This window comes from Lepus europaeus, chromosome 5 (genome assembly GCF_033115175.1).
Source record: "Lepus europaeus isolate LE1 chromosome 5, mLepTim1.pri, whole genome shotgun sequence".
NCBI classification, from domain to species: Eukaryota; Metazoa; Chordata; class Mammalia; order Lagomorpha; family Leporidae; genus Lepus; species Lepus europaeus.
Window position 1 is genome coordinate 24,900,941 of NC_084831.1, and position 17,953 is coordinate 24,918,893.

Consider the following 17,953-nt stretch of genomic DNA (forward strand, 5'->3'; position numbering starts at 1 on the left):
GAGGCAGCATGGGGGAATTCAGAAACAATAAGCTAAAAACAGAATACAAAATTATATCTATGCTAACATTATAAATACAAATAAAATTACAATGATAAGTAGCACTAAAAATTGTTGGGGAGGGTAGCTGGCATTGAGGTGAAGTGGGTTAAGCTGCCACCTGTGATGCCTGCATCCCATATGGGCACTGATTCAAGTCCCAGCTGCCCCACTTCCCATCCAGCTCCCTGCTAATGCACCTGGGAAAGCAGCAAAAGTTGGCCCAAGAGCTTGGATCTCTGCACCCTTATGGGAGACCTAGATGAAGCTCCTGACTCCTGGCTTGGGCCTGGCCCAGCCAGGGCCATTGACAGCAATTTAGGGAGTGAACCAGTAGATGGAAAACCTCTCTCTCTCTTAAACTCAGACTTTCAAATAAATATAGTAAATCTTAAAAGGGAAGCTGGCATTCACCATCTCTTCCCATCATGTTCTGTGGACTCTGCAGGGCCAAAGCCTTTGCTCTGATTAGAGTTACATCTCTAGCCCTCTAGCCAACAGGGCAGCACCTAGGTATTTACCAGTCAGTACATTGTTGGTGGATGAATTAAAGAGACAAACGGTATACCTTCTAAAAATGGTTCTTAACATAGTGTCAAACAGCTTCTAATCCAAACTTAATGAGTTTCTGGACTCTGTAGGCCTATAATTAGCTAGAGGCACCAGAACCACAAGGAGGGTGGAAGATCAAGCACTTACTTGCTGAGCTGGTAATCAGTGCCTTTGACGAACTTGAGCTTCTCCAAGGGCACACCAATGCTCTCCAGCATTGCCTTGATCACATTCTCATAGTAGCTAGTTCGGAGTTCTAGAAGTTCCCACGGGGCTTTCATGTTATCCAAATATGCATGAAGGTCCGCAAACAGAATTGTAACCTGGCCATAGGAGATAAGGGACCACCAAAACATGAACTTGTCCCAGTACCTCCAACCTACTTCCACCTCCCCACCCCCACCTCACCCTTGGGAAGCCTCTTTTGGTCATTCCCCAAGGGCAGTCACTTGGTTTACAGCATCTGTTCTTACCTCACATCCCGCCTTCAAAAAGTCCGCAATCTTCGACATGGGCACGAAGTAAGCCACATGTGGCTTGCCTGTGGTTGCTGTGCCCCAGTAAACCTTAAGTTCTCGCTCCTTCAGTATCTCCTTCAGCTTCTCTTCGCCCAGAACCTCCTGTGGCAGAAGCAGAAGAGCTGGTTGAATGCAGGTGCCCCACCTTGCTCATCCACTACCCTGTCACCTGGCTCACAGCCAAGCAGGGAGAGCCAGCCACGCTCTCGGGGCTGAAAGCCAAGGTAGGGTTGGCGCTGCTGCTAGCGTTCCCGGGAAATGACATGGAAGTTAGGAGTGTGCGGGCACGGCCCTGTCCACAGCTTCCCCTCTAACCACTCCCTTGCCTTTCGCAGCCAACTTTTGAAAATAGTTGTTCTTTGTTCAGGTCTCATCTCCTACTCCACTCTGAGTTCTGCACCACACAGCACTGCTGAAGTCTGTAATCACATGCACTCTTGCAAGATCACAGATGCCCTCTGTGTTGCTAAGTTCCGGGAATACTGTTTAGTCCTCACTCCCTCCCCGAAGCACTCTCCTCCTTTATTATTATTATTTTTCCCTCTTTTCTCTTCTGGCTGCTTAGATTTTTTTCACAGCTGCTCTTGTTTTTCCTAATCATTAAATATTAGCAGTCCTCGGGGCTTTATTCTTCTTTTTACTCGAACTTTCCGAGGGTCCCTTGTCCAGAACTATGTACTTGTTATCAACCCAGTGCTTCAAACTCAACGTGTTCAAATTAAACTCATGCTCTTGCCTTCCTCGCCCACTCCTAACTACCTTCTCCACTTACAGTCTCACCCCTGGTTCACTAAATGGTACTAATGGTATTCACCAAGTGCTTAAGTTACTCTGAAACAGCTCTTCAATCCTCCTACTCCTCTCTGCCTCTTCATCACCACCTCTTCATCATCATCCAGGCCACTCTCAGACTGTTAGGAAGGAAGTTCGAAATCAGCCTACGTGTGTGTGAGGGGTCTAAGGAAAGCAGCACCCACGGGAAGGAGTGAGCAGGCTCAGAAGCACACCTTGGAAGCAGCCCAGTAGTTTACACTACAAAGTCCCACATCCCCATAACTACAGGTGTTCCAACCATGCCCCCAAGGAAGGCACCCAGGAGAATCCTCTCTGTTCAGTGCCAAGCGGGCTACCCAGCCTGATACCACCGAACGATAAGACCCTGGGAGTCAGTTAACCTGTTTCACACCTGGCAAACCCTGGAGGAGGAGGTGGGGGGGGGGATGGGGAGAACCGGGCCCCTTCCTTACAAGCCCCGGTCTGAATACAGACTGTGCTCAGTCTCCCCTGAGACACTCGCCTCATCTTTCAGGTGTATTTCTCTCAGTTCTTTGCTGATGTCCGCCTGGCCTGTCAGATGTCTTCTCTCCATTGAACTGTGTGATCTTGCCTACCCCAGTCTGAATGGCTGGGCACTCTCAGATTCTGTCTGGAGAGCTCCCATCTGTTCTGGTGGATGCCCCTGCCCCATTAAACCTGGCTACCTTGCTTCCCACTCCTGTCTCACACCTGAATTCTTTCCTGTGTGAAGACAAGAACCTCTGTTCCAGCCATCTCTGCTAACAAGCTCACACCAGGGTTAACGTAACACCCTCCCAACAGGCCTCTTGCATCTATTCTTGCTTCTTCCAATCCACGTAGCAAGGGGTAGCCACAGAGATCTTTAAATTTCAATATTTGGGGGCCAGTGTCGTGGCACAGCAGGTTAAGCCGTGGCCTGCAATGCCAGCATCCCATAAAAGTGCCTGTCCGAGTCCCCGCTGCTCCACTTCCCATCCAGCTCCCTGCTATGGCCTGGGAAAGCAGCAGAGAATGGCCCAAGTGCTTGGGCCCCTGCACCCACCTGAGGGACCTGGAAGAAGCTCCTGGCTTCAGCCTGGCCCAGCCCTGGCTGTTGTAGCTATTTGGAGAGTGAACCAGAGGATGGAAGAGCTCTCTCTCTCTGCTGTCCTCATCACTTCCAAATGAATAAATCTTAAAAGTATGAATTTTATAGTATGTGAACTATATCTCAAAAACAAAATAAGCAGTGGTCCAAGTGATGCTCTTTGAGTAAAACTCAATGTTAAAGTGCTTTTTTTTTTTTTTTAAGATTTTATTTATTTATTCGAGAGATAGAGTTACAGAGAAGGGAGAGACAGAGAGAAAGGTCTTCCACCCGCTGGTTCACTCCCCAAATGGCCACAATGACCAGAGCCAGGCTGATCCAAAGCCAGGAGCCAGGAGCTTCTTCCGGGTCTCCCATGCAGGTGCAGGGGCCCAAGCACTTGGTCCATCTTCTACTGCTTTCCCAGGTCACAGCAGAGAGCTGGATCAGAAGCAGAGCAGCCAGGACAGGAACAGGTGCCCATAAGGGATGCCGGTGCCATGGCGCAGAGGCTTAGCCTACTGTGCCACAGTGCCAGCCTCAATGTTAAAGGTTTTTGTCCTTCTGAGTTTATTTGAAGACAAAAGGGAAAGAGAGAGAGACATCTCTCCCATGCCCTGGGTCACTCTCCAAATGCCCACAACCACCAGCTCTGGGCCTGACCAAAGCTAGGAGTCTGGAATCCAATCTGGCAGGGACCTCCTGCTGGAGCCATCACCTGCTGCTCCCCAGGGTGTGCACTGTCGGGAAGCCGGTACAGGACTTGAACCCGGTACGGGACTTGAACCCGGGACTTGAACCGAGGCATTCTAGTAAGAGGAGCAGGAGTCCCGAGAGGTAGTTTAACTGCTTTGCCAAACGCCTGCCTCCAAGGCTCAATTTTAAACTGGCCTTGTAGAATAAAGCTTACAGGGCCCTTAGGACTTGGTCCTTACGATCCTTCCTGAACACACCAGTAAAATGTAAAAAGTGTATCAGTTTGTCAGAAGAGTTAGGGAGGAACAACAGAGAAAAAGGCGGAGAGTCAGGACGGGCGGGCGACTACATAAGAAAAGCGGTTGGGAGGGGTCTGCCTGATAATCCGAGGAGGCGAGGGGACCCCGTGCTCACCCTGCCCCAGCCAAGTTCGCCTTCGCTCTGAGCCCCGTGCTCTCCCTCCCCTCCGGAGCTCGGCGCTACCGTTCCCTCTCTCTGAAATGCCCTTCCCTACATCCTTCCGCTCCGCCTCCTGCAGCAGCTGGCGACAGGAGGAGCAGCCTTCGGGGCTCAGTGGAGAGGTCGCTTCCTCGGGGGAGCCGTACCTCATTCCCTTCCAAAGCTCCCCGCACGGTCACCTCTAGTGCCTGCTTCCCCTGCAATGGCCTGGATTGCGGGCCATTTTAAACGTCCGGTTCCCTCCCGACAGGCTCTGTGGGAGAGCAGGGCCCTGACGTCTCCCCAGCGCCTAGCACCGCACCTGGCACACAATAGGGTGGGTGGGGTGGCAGTCCTGGAGTCAAAGCGGGCTCCAACGACGCGGCTGCTCACGAGAGCCCACCGTGATCTCTGGGGCACTCCGGGAATGGCTCCCTGAGTGATCAGCAGTGAGGACTCTCAGAGCTCCCCGGCGCGGAGTCCCTGTCCCCATGCACTTAGGATCCCAGTCAGCGCACCTTGGGCCCCCAGTGTACAACGGCGCATTTCCAACCCCGAGGCCCAACCTGCAGGTTCCGGGTGATAAGGTGCAGCTTCTCTTCAGGACTTGGAGCATCCCCCATGGCTCAGCCACCCCTGCTTCTCGCGTTCAGCCCGGTACCCGCGCCTCTTCCTCGGTGGCCGCCGCGTGCCGGGAACTGTCACGCGAGTCCTGCCGGGTTGCGTCAGCTGAGCTCGTCGCTCGTCTTCCTAGGCCTGCACCTCTCTCTGCCCGGTAGCAACGAGGAGAGAGTCAGGAGCAGCGGAGAGTCGAGAGGGTCGATGAGGCGGGACGGGGTGGAGCCAGGAAGCGGGGAGGGCGGTACGGAGGGCGTGGTCGCGTCGTCTGCGCAGGCGCAACTTTCTTAAAGGCGGGGCGGTTTCCTGCCAATCACCGTTTGCTTGCCCTCCCTCTGGAGTTGGCTGGGTGTGGGGGAGGTTGAGGAGGGGGCGATAAAATGGCGCAGGGGGCGGAGTGAGGCACCGTCGTTTGCACAGGCTGTGGCCCGTCTTCCGGAGGTGAAGCGCGTGAGGGACGAGGGGGTCGACGTTCCCTGGCTGGGCGGGGGGTGGGGCGCCTGTTGCTTCTCCGAGGGGCTGCGCGCGCCGTCCGCCCCGTTTGAGGGAGAGAAGAGCTCGTTCTCGCTCCAGAGGTGATGGCGGGGAAATGTCCCTGCCCCCCGCCTCCACGTCTGCGTGCGAGCGAGTGCTGCCGCTCACCCTGAGGGGAGGCTGTGTGGCTGTCGGAGAGGCGGGGAGCGGAGTCCGCTGTTCTGGCCCGTGGGGCCGGGGGCCGCCCTAGCCCGCTCGGCGGGAGGACGGAGCGCTGGCGCTGGGGGCGGACGACGCCCCCGGCCGAGCTTGGCGTTCTCGGCTGGGCGCCGCGCGGGCTCGCCCGGGTCCCACTTCGCCCCCGCCGGGGGAGGGGCGCGGAGAAGCCGGCGCGGCGCCCACCTTCGGCTCCGGCCCGGGCCGGGCATTCCGCTGTCCTCGGAGGAGGGCGGAGGGCCATGCCGAGACCCTGCCCGGCGGCCGGTGCGGCCCCGCAGCCGGGGCCTTTCTGAGGCGGCTGGAAGGGGGCACCTGGGCCACCGTTCCCCGAGGGCCCGCAGGCGCCGTGGCCAGCTCGCTCCTGGGGAGGAGGTTGGCCTCGCTCAGGGCTGAGAAGTAATTAAGTGGCCCACCGACCGCCCTGATGTCCAGTTTGTTTCGTAGTTGTTAGGGGGCTCCACTTCAAGAGACTTTTTTTTTTTTTCCGTGACAAACCTGTTGCGGCCGCTTGGTAATATCTGGTCCCCGTGCCCGGGCGGGAGGAGTGCCCTGGCAGCCCGATCCAGTGAAACGTTACTTAGAGTTCCCGCCCGGCCCTGACGTGTTTCCAGTTACTTCGGGGAGTGGTGGAGTCCTTACAGATGATCGCAGTTCACTCTGATTTAAAAAAAAAAAAAAAAAATTGGTGCCCTTTGGATGGGGCGATCATTGAGCCAACTGAGTGCTTTTCGTGCTCCTGTGCTTCACGTGTGTTGCATTTGGGAGAAGCTGGAAATGGAAGGCCAGTGGGGCGGGAAAGAACCCTTGCCCGTGGCCATACCTGTCCCGTCCAGCTTGTTAATGGCCTTGATCTTGAAGCCTTAAGGATGTGGGCTTGAGCCTGAGGTAGCTGTTTGAGTGGCCTGAATAAGGCTTTTTGTGCTCTTAGGCAATGGGTTTTTTGAGGTATGATAAAAATAGGCAGGAAACCAGTTTCTGAGGTTGCAACCAGAAGGTTAGAGAACAGAGGGGGTGGTAAACTGAAGTGCGAGGAAGGGGGTGGACAGGTGAGAGATGGGAAGGACAGAATAGGGTCACAGCAGGGGAGGGGAGCGGCAGAATTAAGAGATGGGAAATAGGAAAAAATAATTTTCCTTTCAAAGTAAAGGGGTCCCCGTAGATTCTCTGAGCAAGTGCCAAGAAGGGTAGAATGGCAGAGCAGGAACTGAAGCTGCGTTGTGGAACCTCACTTAAGGCCTCCAGTTTTATCAGAAGGTTTTTCCTCCCTTGCAACGTATCAACTTTCTGTGATAACAGCATTTTTAGATTTAGAGTACTTTCTTAAATGTCCCACAGTTGAGCGTTATGAGAATCTCTGTATCTCCTTTTCTTTTTTAAATATTTGTTTATTTATTTGAAAGGCAGACTTACAGAGAGAAAGAGGTCTTCCTTCTGCTGGTTCACTCCCCAAATGGCCAGAGCTGGGCCAATCCGAAGCCAGGAGCCAGAATCTTCCTCCGGGTCTCCCACATGGGTACAGGGGCCCAAGCACTTGGATCATCCTCCACTGCTTTCCCAGGCCACACAGAGAGTTGGATCGAAGTGGAACAGCCGGGACGCAAACCATTGCCCATATGGGATGCTGGCACTGCAGGCAGTGGCTTTATCCACAATGCCGGCCCCCTCTGGTGTTCAATTTAGTGACAGTTTGGTTTAAAACTGAATTAAACTAGAAAAGAATAACATACTGGTTAATTTCTAAATAAGCAGGGTCTAGAGGAAGTTCTCTACCAGTTTAATGCTTTTTTTGTGAAAGAGTTATTTATTTTGAATGGCAGAGTTACAGAGAAGTGGGAGAGAGAGATCTTCATCTGGTTCACTTCTCAAATGGCCACAACTGTCTAGGCCAGGACCATGAACTCCATTTGGGTCTCTCACATGGGTGACAGGGGCCCAAGCACTTGGGCCATCTTCCGCTGCTTTTGCAGGTACATTAGCAGAGAGCTGGATCTGAAGTGGAACAGCCAGGACTTCAACTGGCACTCTTATGGGATGCAGCAGTCACAGGTGGGCAGCTCAACCTGCTGTGCCACAGTGCCACCCCCTACCATCCCTCTTTATCTTACATTGTCATATTTGTGTGCCAAGTATGTGCCATAATTGTCTTTCTATTGTTTATTAAGAAATGAGACTTTACAGATAGAGGTGAAGCTACTCATGGCCACTTGCCATCCGCCACCACAGGTAACCACTGTCCTGAATTTGGGCATTTCTCATTCCCATGCGTCTTCTTATAATTTTGATATACATATATGGAATTGTTTACTTTAACAAATAAATTGTGGGGTAGGGGAAAATAGGAAATCTATAGATTAAAATACAAGACATTGGCCAGTTATGTGGTATGGATCTTATTCAAATACTGACTTTTTTTAAGTTTGAAACAAATATGATATACATAGAAATTGGAACTGGGTATTTTATAAGGAATTCTTGTTTTTTATGATGAAATGATGTGATGCCTGAAATTTGCTTCAAATTAACCCATTATAGAGGGGAAGTGGTTGGGGCAAGATTAGCTATGGGTTGATAGTAGTTGGGGTTGAGTGATGGGTATATAGGAGTTCATTATATGTTTAAAATCTCTACAATTAAAATATTTTTGAAAGTGAGGAAATAAAAATGAGAATTATTTGTGCATGTTAAAAATCATGTCTATATTTGCATATATAAAAGGTCTTCAGAAAGTGCATGTAAAATGCACATTATGAGAAAACCATGGGAGCAAGCATTTAGCTTAGCATTTAAGATGTCTGTTCTTCATTGGAGTGCCTGGGTTCATTTCCCAGCTCTGGACCCTGGACCCTGGCTCCAGCTTCTTGCTAGTGCAGACCCTGGGGGACAGTGGTGAAGGCTTAAGTAATCATGCCTCTGCCACCCATGTGGAAAATCTGGATTGTGTTCCTGGATTCTTGCTCTGGCTCCTACCCAGCCTGGCATTTGGTGAAGCAGCAGATGGGAGCATGCACTCACTCACTCGCTTGCTTACTCTCTTTTCTGGCCTCTCAAATTTTTAAACAAAGTTTTTAGAAATGGAATTAAAAGATTAGCTTGTTGTTTTTTTTTTTTTAAAGGGGGAATGCATGGATTTCAAAATATTTTTGCACCTAGATAAGCATATCTTTTAATGCCACTGTTTCCATGAACTTTTTGAAGTACCCTCACTTGTGGTATTGTTTAGCATGCTTTTGCCATTGGGAGAGTCTATGAGAAAAACAGCGGAGCCAGCTCTGCCTCTGGACATCCTATGACTTAGGACTAACAGCTGGTGAAGGATATTGGTCCTATGTGTGCAAGTAAAGCTTTACTTTCAGTGATGTTTGGTCACATTTAGGGATGTTTCTCACTTTTTGCGTTGCAGCTGTGAGGCCAAGGGCAGTTTTATATGCATAATAGGCAGCTTTTTTCCAAGGGCAGTTTTATATGCATAATAAGGCAGCTTTTTTCCAAGTTTTTTAGTGTATGTATTGAATTTAGAAGACCTGAGTTTGGATACGAACTCAGCCATTTGCGAATTGACTTTGGGCAAGCCTATCACAACAGTAGTAAAACAAAAACAAAAACAAAAACTGCCTTTGGAATTAGATTTGGATCCTTGTGCTAGAATTTTTAGCTACATGTAGTTGGTTAAGTTGCTTAATGCCTGTGAACTTGTTTTCCAAGAGTGAAAATCTATTTAGCTCTTTGTTTGACCAAGTATGTGCTTCATGCTTTTTGGAAGGAGTTGGGATGAGGTGGAGCAGTGGTTCAGAGAGTGCTTCTGAGGAATGTAGCTGCTTTAACCCTTTTGCATGTGATATTTGTGCTTGACAACAGCAAAACTTTTAAGTAAAAGAAAAATTTTCCTGAAGTAAACTTGTTTCTTACTGCTCCCTAAAAAAACAAAACAACATTTCACTCTATAAAATAACTTAGCCACTAGGGAGTGAAATTACTTTTCTTCTTATGGAGAGACTTGCTTCTATTCCTGGAACTCGTTCACAAAAGTTGCTGGAATATTGGTAAAATCAGAAGTATTAAAGGCTCTATGTTTAAATCTAATAGAAAACTTGATTTCCTTGATAAAGATAAATTTTACAGAGTTGTGTTGAGGGGTTAAATTAGAGTTATAAAATGTGTCTTATATTGCCTGGTTTATAATAGATATTCATTATTTCTAATTCTAAAATTTTATAATCCTTCTTCTAACTCTAGTACTTTATTGTCTATACTATTTTATATGGTCTTATATTGGTGCTTAATTTTCAATATTTTCTTCCTAGCAAGATTATGCGTTCCTTGAGGATGGGAACCATGTTTTTATTTCTTGGGAAACAAACTTATGTAGCTCAGTGCTTTGTGCTAATTGTTGTTCAGAAAATGTTTTCTGAAAGTGTATGAACTGAAACTGAAACTCAAGGTGTGGTATAGATGGTATCGGCATAGGGAAAAATTTACAGTTAAAAGACTGTATAAGGAATTTTCCAAATTGTTAAGTTCAGTGCTTAAGTATTATCTCAGATGTGATAGGTGAAATACTAGATTTTTATCACCTTTCCCATCTGGAAAATGATAGATTAGATCTGTCATTAGCAATTTTAAAAAAAGCTGTATTTTAATTATAAAAATAAATACTCAAGTAGAAAAGTAAAATGATACTAACAATAGTCTTCCCTTGCCCTCTCCCCACAGGTCGTAATAGTCATTTTTTTTTTTTTTAAGATTTATTTATTTATTTGAAAGGCAGAATTACAGAGAGAGAGGGAGAGAGCGAGCGAGCGAGAGAACTTCCATCCACTGGTTCACTCCAAGATGGCCACAACTGCCAGAGCTGGGCCAGTCCTAAGCCAGGAGCTTCTTCCAGGTCTCCCTGGATGGAAGGGAGGATGCAGGGCCCCAAGGACTTGGGCCATCTTCTACTGCTATCCCAGGCCATAGCAGAGAGCTGGATCAGAAGAGGAGCAGCTGGGACTTGAACCGGCACCCATACGGGACATTGGCACTGCAGGCAGAGGCTTTACCCAATAGCCACAGCACTGGCCCCTTAGTCATTGCTTTTTGTGTTTGTATCTTTACAGATTTTTTTTGTGTGTGTGCATTTATAGTGGTATGGAAAATGAGATTTGTGTGTCTGTGGTCATGATTAATTTTTAAGTTTTGTGGAATCTTAGACTTTGCCTAGTCCCCTTTCTTCATTGCTTTCCCATTTTATAAATGAGGAACAAGTCCAAATGGTTAGGTGGCTTGCCTAAGTTATTAAGAGTCTGGTTAGTGACAGAACCAGGCCTGCCAACCCAGTGTTAATCCTACTAAAGCGAATGATACACTTAAGAAAGTACAGATTGTTGGGAAGAATAAAACTAGTTCCTCTGTTGCATAATATTTTTTCTCTAAAGGTTTTTCTGTGGTGTACTTGACTCAAAAAATCCAAAAAGTCAAGCTCAAAATTAATAGATGGAGCACCTTAAGCATAATGCAGTTGACTTTGTAATTAGCAGAGTTGAAAGTGATGAGAAGATCCTTTAATTTTCTTTGTGTCTGCAGGAAGGTGGGAGTCAATCATTTTGACAAGTCTCCTGAAAAGAACAGCTAGCAAAAGCTCAAACCTTTTCCATTTGGTCTCGTGGCAAAGGCAAAGATCTCTCCAGCAGCTCCACACAGTATGGAAAGCAGTTGTTTATCTTCTTGATTTTTTTAACTTCAAAAATAATACACATCTTTTTACATGATCTATATTTGTTTTGTTTGTGTGTTGTAGATATTGTTCCATGATGGTACATGTTTATTGTGTTTTTATTTTTAAAATATTTATTTGAGACAGAGAGAGAGATAGAGGGGCTCAGACAGTTCTCCCATCCACTGGCTTGCTTCTCAAATTCCCAGAACAGTGAGGACTGGGCCAGGCCAAAGTGTGGAGCCTGGAACTCAGTCAAGGGCTTCCATGTGTCAGGGACCCAAGTACTTCAGTTATCACCTGCTGGCTCCTAGGGTGTACATCAGCAGGAAACTAGAATCAGATTGAAAGCCAGGACTTGAACCCAGTCACTGTGATATGGGATATGGGTGTCTTAACTGCTAGGCCAATGCCCATCCAATTCCAATTTATTTATTTTTAAGATTTATTTTTATTTATTTGAAAGAGTTTCAGAGAGAGGTAGAGACAGAGAGGTCTTCCATCTGCTGGTTCACTCCCCAGATGGCTGCAGCAGCCCAAGCTGCGCTGATCCAAAGCCAGGAGCAAGGAGATTCTTCCAGGTCTCCCATGTGGCTGCAGGGGCCCAAGGACTTGGGCCATCTCCTACTGCTTTTGCAGGCCATAGCAGAGAGCTAGATCAGAAGTGGAGCAGTGGGGACTTGAACCAGCGCCCATATTGGATGCTGGCCATTTCAGGAGTGAAGATCTCTTTCTTGGTCTTTCCTTCTCATCACTGCCTTTCAAATCAATGAATCAGTGAGTCTTTAAAAAAAAAAAAAGTTTGTGGAAATGAAGTTGAAAATTTATTTTGGTGCAAAATATATTTGAAATCCATGCATATTTTTTCATAGTGCACATTTTCCACAAGATTTTAAAATAGTCATATAAAATGGTTTGAAGTTGGTATAAAGTTTTGTTTTCTTTCAGTGAAAGTTCCTCTTGTTTTTCCAGATATGGCGTGCTCACTAATGCCCTCTGAACAGTCTTCCGGGACCTCTTTCTTGCATAAAGATAATGCCTCATTTTCTTGGAGTTCCTTGGATGAAGAAGAATTAGATGATTCCTTGCTGGAGCTGTCTGATGGAGAAGAAGATGATGGCCATTTCAGCTACACAGAGGAGGAGATCCAGGAGCTTTTGAAAGATGATGACCCATCAGATGTGTGTGGAGAAGGGTTGTATAAAGATGATGGTGGACATGTTGAGAACGGAGGGAAAGGGAGTCAAATTCTACCTGATACTCCGCAAGAGAAAAATTCAAATTCATTGTGCAGCTTGGGATCAGTAACTGAGACCCCTGGCCTCTTTAAACTACCTCAACTAAATACATCAGTTGGTCATGGGCCAACTCCTGCTAAACCTTTAAACAGACGTTTTGCACTAGAAAAGAATCTCATAAAAGTAACTATTGTTGCACCATTTAATCCAGCTGCGTGTGATACTGTGTGTGAAAAGAAAAAAGTTAATTTATCCAAAGATACCGAAAAGCCCCCCTCCATTGGGGAAGAAATGAGAGATGGTCTTACCCCAAATGAGGGCGAAGCTTGCACTGAATCTGAAGGGATCAGCCCCAGTAATTCTTCCTGGGAACAGCTTCTGCTGTCTTCCAACAGTAACGTTCAACAAACTGTCTCTGGTAAAAATCTGCCTGATTGTAAGAAACCCATACCTGTATTCTCTCAGCTCTCAGACCACCCGGAGACTCCTAACATGGAGTCATCCTGGAGAAATGGTGGATCACATAAATCAAGTTGTGAAGTGAAGTTTTCAGTTTCCAGTTCACCAAACAAAGTAAGTACATTTTTTTCAAGTTGAAAAGAAAACAGAAATTATTTTCATTCAGAAGCTGTATAAATAAATTCCCATATACCCCCTACCCTTATACATGCACAGCCTCTCCTGTGATAGACATCCTGTACCACCAGTCTAGCAGAGCTTTGTATCCAGACAAATTTCAGTTTGGGTCCTGGATCAGTTATTTAGCCTCTATGCCGTCTCAGATTTCTTACCTGTAAATCAGAGTATAATATATTTTACAATATAATAAGAATGAATGAAATAATGTACTTGTAGTACTTGGTACATCTTACTCAGTTATGATCTATTGAATAAGGTGATGATTGTATTATTTCTGCTTCCTTTGAGTTTCAGACTAAGTCTTCATCCTTGGTTGGCATGCCTATTAGATATAACTCTGTATCTGAGTGAACCACCGAAGAGCTAAGAAATCCTGAGCAATTTTCCTAACCTTTTTGGCCTGATTGCCTATCTGCCAAATAAGTGCCCACTTAGAGTTTTCTTTTATTTATTTATTTTTCCCCAAAAATTGTAGTTGCTATCATTTAAAGCACTATTAATAGTGCATGGGACACAGTGGAGTTCAAGGATATGTGTTCAAGGGCATGCCTTTATAGTCTTTGGTTTAAAAACATTTTCATAAATAGTGTTTTCTTGTAGCTAAGAACTATCTTTTGCATTCCTTCTATTTTGGCAAAAAATAGGATGTTTTTGACAAGGATTCTGGCAAGATGAAAGTCCATGAGAAAAGACTAGGCAAAGTCATTCCTGTTCTACAAACCAAAACCAGGTAACATAACTGTAATTAAATATTCTGATTTCTGTTGATTGTCTTCAAATTCTTTTTTCTGCTCCCCAATTTCCCCTTAATGCAGGAAAAAAATCCTGTACTGGGAGTAAGCCAACCTGAAATTCCGACACTACCAACTGTATGATCTTAGCAAATCGAATAATCTCTGTTCAGTTTCTACACCAGTAAAATATGGCTAATTATGCCTTCTCTGCTGCCTCCTTAGGTTATTTTAAAAGTAAAAAAAGGCAGGGCCGGTGTTGGCATAGCCAGTAAAAACACTGTCTGCAATGACAGCATCCCATATGTGTACCGGTTTGAGTCTTGGCTGCTCCACTTCAATACAGATCTCTACTAATGGCTTAGGAAAAGCAGAGAAAGATGACCCAAGTGCTTGGGCCCCTGCCACACATATGGGAGACCTGGATACAGCTCCTGGTTCTTGGCTTCAGCCTGGCTTAGCCTTTTCCGTTGTGACCATCTGGGGAGTGAAATAGTGGATGGAAGATATTCTCTCTCTCTCTGTCTCTCTCTCTCCTGCTGTCTGTAACTCTGACTTTCAAATAATTTTTTTAAAAAGTTAAAGATGTACTAGGAATCCTTAAATAAAATTATGTACAGATTTCAAAAAAATTTTTGTACCAAACAAAACTTTACCTATTTTGATTCTGTTTTCTCAACTTTTTTTTTTTAAACAATTTTTAAATTAAGATATACTTATTTGGGGCCAACGCTGTGGTGTAGCAGGTAAAGCCACTGCCTGTAGTGCCGGCATTCCCTATGGGCACCAGTTCGAGTCCTGTCTGCTTCACTTCTGATCCAGCTCTCTGCTATTGCCTGGGAGGGCAATGGAGGATGGCCTGGGTCCTTGAGCCCTTGCACCCACATGGGAGACCCGGAGGAAGCTCCTGGCTCCTGGCTTTGGATCGGCGCAGCTCCAGCTGTTGTGGCCAATTGGGGAGTGAACTAGTGATGGAGGACCTCTCTCTCTCTCTCTCTGCCTGTCTTCTCTGTATAACTCTTTCAAGTGAATAAATAAATCTTTAAAAAAAAAAAAAAGATATACTTATTATCTTTTGAAAGGCAGAGCGATAGAGACAGAGAGAACTTCCCTACTCTGGTTCATTCTCCAAATGCCAGCAGCCAGGGGTGGGCCAGGCTGAAGCGAGGATCCAGGAATTCCAACCAGGTCTCCCACATGGTTGGCAGGGACCCAAGTAGTTGGACCATTATCTGCTGCCTTCCCAGGCAAATTAGCAGGGAGCTGGATCTGAATCAGAGTAGCCGAGACTTGAACTAGGTCTCAGATAAGGAATGCCAGAGTCCCAAGTGGTGATTGAACCTGCAGCACCACAACACTGACCCCTTCTCAATAACTTTTTTTTTTGACTGGCAGAGTGGACAGTGAGAGAGAGAGACAGAGAGAAAGGTCTTCCTTTTGCCGTTGGTTCACCCTCCAATGGCCGCCGTGGCCGGCGCACCACGCTGATCCGAAGGCAGGAGCCAGGTGCTTCTCCTGGTCTCCCATGGGGTGCAGGGCCCAAGTACTTGGGCCATCCTCCACTGCACTCCCGGGCCACAGCAGAGAGCTGGCCTGGAAGAGAGGCAACCGGGATAGAATCCGGCGCTCAGTAACTTTTTGAAGTACTTTGTTAATTTCTCTCCTCTCTGTATAGGATCCTGGGCATGTATATGATGGAAAGTTAGAATAATTTTTAACAAAAAGGTTTAAGCATAATTATGTAGAAAATCATCAACTCAACTCTCTGAACTTGCACACAATTGTCCTTGGGAAAATTCTTATAGGGGTGGCAGATTTGGGTCACCTTTTCAGTTTATTCTCTTCTTTCCAGGAGATGGCAGTCTATACATGGACTTTTTCAATTGAATGCTCTAGACAAACTTTTAGATTGAGTCAGATTAGCATCCTTACAATAGGATTTAAAATTTTTTTGAATGTTCATTTATATACATTATATTATTCTGCTTTAAATATATTCTGCTTTAAAAGTTTTAAATATTACAAATAAGGCTAAAGTCTGCTTCTTCTATCACCCATAATCCCATTTTTTAAAAAGATTTATTTATTTATTTGAAAGGCAGAGTTACAGAGAGGAAGAGAGAGTGAGGTCTTCTGTCTGCTGGTTCACTCCCCAAATGGCCACAACGGCCAGAACTGGGCTGCTCAAAAGCCTGGAGCCTGGAGCTTCTTCATTTCTGCCAAGCGGGTGCAGGTGCCTAAGAACTTGGGCCATCCTCCACTGCTTTCCTAGACCATAGCAGAAATCTGAATTGGAAGTGGAGCAGCTAGGACTCAAACCAGCGCTCATATGGGATGCTGGCACTAAAGGTGGTGGCTTTACCACTTTGCCATAGCGCTGGCCCCATCCAATTTTTTTAAATTCTTGCTTTCCTGGCATAATTGAGGAAAACATTGTGAAATGCTTACAATGGGAATTATACCAAAGAACACAAGTCTCTACTTGGAACAGTAATAAACATATGATCTCAATATTCTCATCTGCCGAGTCTTAAGTACAATGCAGTCAGTGAAAGCAAGAGCCAAAAATTGCTCTTGCCAAGGTCACCATAGCCCTAATTGCCAGGTTTAGCTGTTTCTTTTCCATCTTTATCTCATTTACCTTTTCTGTGGCTCTGTGAAGCTATTTCCTAACTAATCTTGAATTACTCAATAAAAGCTTTCTTTATCTAGGGACTAGATAATCTTCGCCTTCCTTGTTAGCAGGAAATTTATACCTATTTCTTCTTTTCTGCTTTGTTTCAATTCTAATCTTGATTTTAACTTCTTATTTATGTGACTAACATTGTCTTCTGTAACTGATCTTAAATTTTTCCAAAAAACTTATTTGGAAGACACAGAGAGAGGCAGAAAGAGCGAGAGATCTTCTACCTGCTGGGTCACTTCCCAGATACCCACAACAGCCAGGGACGGGCCAGGCAAAAACCTGGAACCCAAAACTCCATCTGGGTTTCCTATGTGGATGACAGGGATCCAGCAACTTGAGCCATTGCCTGTTGCCTCCCAAGATACTCATTAGTAATAAACTAGAATCAGAAGTGGGGCTGGGACTCCAACCCAGGCACTCCAGTGTGTGATAAGCATCCCAAGCAGGGTCTTAACCGCTTCACCAAATTGTTCCTTCCAGTCACTGGGACTTAAAGAGAATTTTGCCTCTGAAAGTTAGTTGTTCTAACCAATCAACAATATATGTCTCTTTTCTAAAAAGCACTAATCTCATGGTTCTAACGGACTGTTTTCCTCCTCCTGGTTTGCTTTGTTCAAGGACTAATGTTTCGACGTTTTCACAATCAGATCTAGAACAGCAGAAGCAAATTTATCTCAGGAGGGTCATTGCTCATATACAAGATCCAGTGGACTCTAACCAAGGTAACGTGGTAACCAAACACCCACAAATAAAACATGTGGTGGGGCTTTTTCTTTCCGACAGAATGCGGCTTAAACTGGGACATTGTTTTGAATTTTCTTAAATTGATGAGAAAGAAAATTTTCTTACCCAAAGACTCAAAGGATTGCCTAACCAGATAATCCCCAAAGAGGTTTGGTTAACCAGTATTAGAGAAGGATCTAAGCAAACTCCGTACTGTACATGAAAAATGTTTCTTCATGGGAAGAAAGCAGGGATTTTTGTGAGGAACCTCGCGAAGGTTCATGGAAAATGCATAGTATGGAAAAAATAGTCATGGAGTTCAAAAAATTTTATATCAAAATAAACTTATTTTTTAATCCCTTTTTCCGTGGACTTTTTTTTTTTTAAGGTACCCTCATATTTTTTTGTTAGGGATTTTCTTCTTTTGAAAAATGCAAGTGGCTGCCCAAGTACTGCTTACTAATTATTGAGTCTTTCCTAGAAATTATTTTCCGTATTGCCTTCAACATTTTTTTAAGATTTATTATTTGCTTATTTGAAAGGCAGATTTAGAGAGGAGAGAGAGAGAGAGAGATCTTCCATCCTTTGCTTCACTCCCAAAATGGCCACAACAGCTAACAGAAGCCAGGAGGTGGGAGCTTCATCTGGGTCTCCTACGTGGGTGGCAGGGGCCCAAATATCTGGGCCATCTTCCAGTGCTTTCCCAGGTGCATTAGCAGGGAGCTAAATCTAGTGCACATATGGGATGCTGGCTTTGTAGGCTGTGGCTTCATCTGCTGCCCTGTGATACGCATCCTTTCTTCAGCATAAAATATAAAAAATTGCA

At 45.7% G+C, this 17,953-nt stretch overlaps 2 protein-coding genes across 8 annotated transcripts in view; one reads left to right on the forward strand and one right to left on the reverse strand.

Annotated features, from left to right (window-relative positions):
- Nucleotides 1-4,887, reverse strand: part of YARS1 (tyrosyl-tRNA synthetase 1) — a 29,334-nt gene extending 24,447 nt beyond the window's left edge. The window contains exons 1-3 of one of the 2 annotated variants that reach the window (XM_062190886.1): nucleotides 4,626-4,887; nucleotides 1,065-1,211; nucleotides 739-914 (exon numbers count right to left, since the gene is read on the reverse strand). In XM_062190886.1, coding sequence (XP_062046870.1) covers nucleotides 739-914; nucleotides 1,065-1,211; nucleotides 4,626-4,730 — 428 coding nt within the window. In that variant the 5' untranslated portion in view covers nucleotides 4,731-4,887. The remainder of the gene's footprint in view (nucleotides 1-738; nucleotides 915-1,064; nucleotides 1,212-4,625) is intronic. The other variant, XM_062190887.1, reaches the window with a different exon arrangement.
- A 173-nt stretch (nucleotides 4,888-5,060) lies between these two features.
- The window catches only part of S100PBP (S100P binding protein), a 40,743-nt gene continuing 27,850 nt past the window's right edge, over nucleotides 5,061-17,953 (forward strand). For 2 of the 6 annotated variants that reach the window (XM_062190894.1, XM_062190897.1), the window contains exons 1-5: nucleotides 5,061-5,166; nucleotides 10,981-11,096; nucleotides 12,083-12,921; nucleotides 13,632-13,717; nucleotides 17,023-17,126. In XM_062190894.1, the coding sequence (XP_062046878.1) occupies nucleotides 12,085-12,921; nucleotides 13,632-13,717; nucleotides 17,023-17,126 (1,027 nt within the window). In that variant the 5' untranslated portion in view covers nucleotides 5,061-5,166; nucleotides 10,981-11,096; nucleotides 12,083-12,084. Of the gene's footprint in view, nucleotides 5,167-7,385; nucleotides 7,465-7,580; nucleotides 7,642-10,980; nucleotides 11,097-12,082; nucleotides 12,922-13,631; nucleotides 13,718-17,022; nucleotides 17,127-17,953 lie in introns of all 6 variants that reach the window. The other 4 variants (XM_062190896.1, XM_062190898.1, XM_062190895.1 and 1 more) reach the window with 4 other exon arrangements.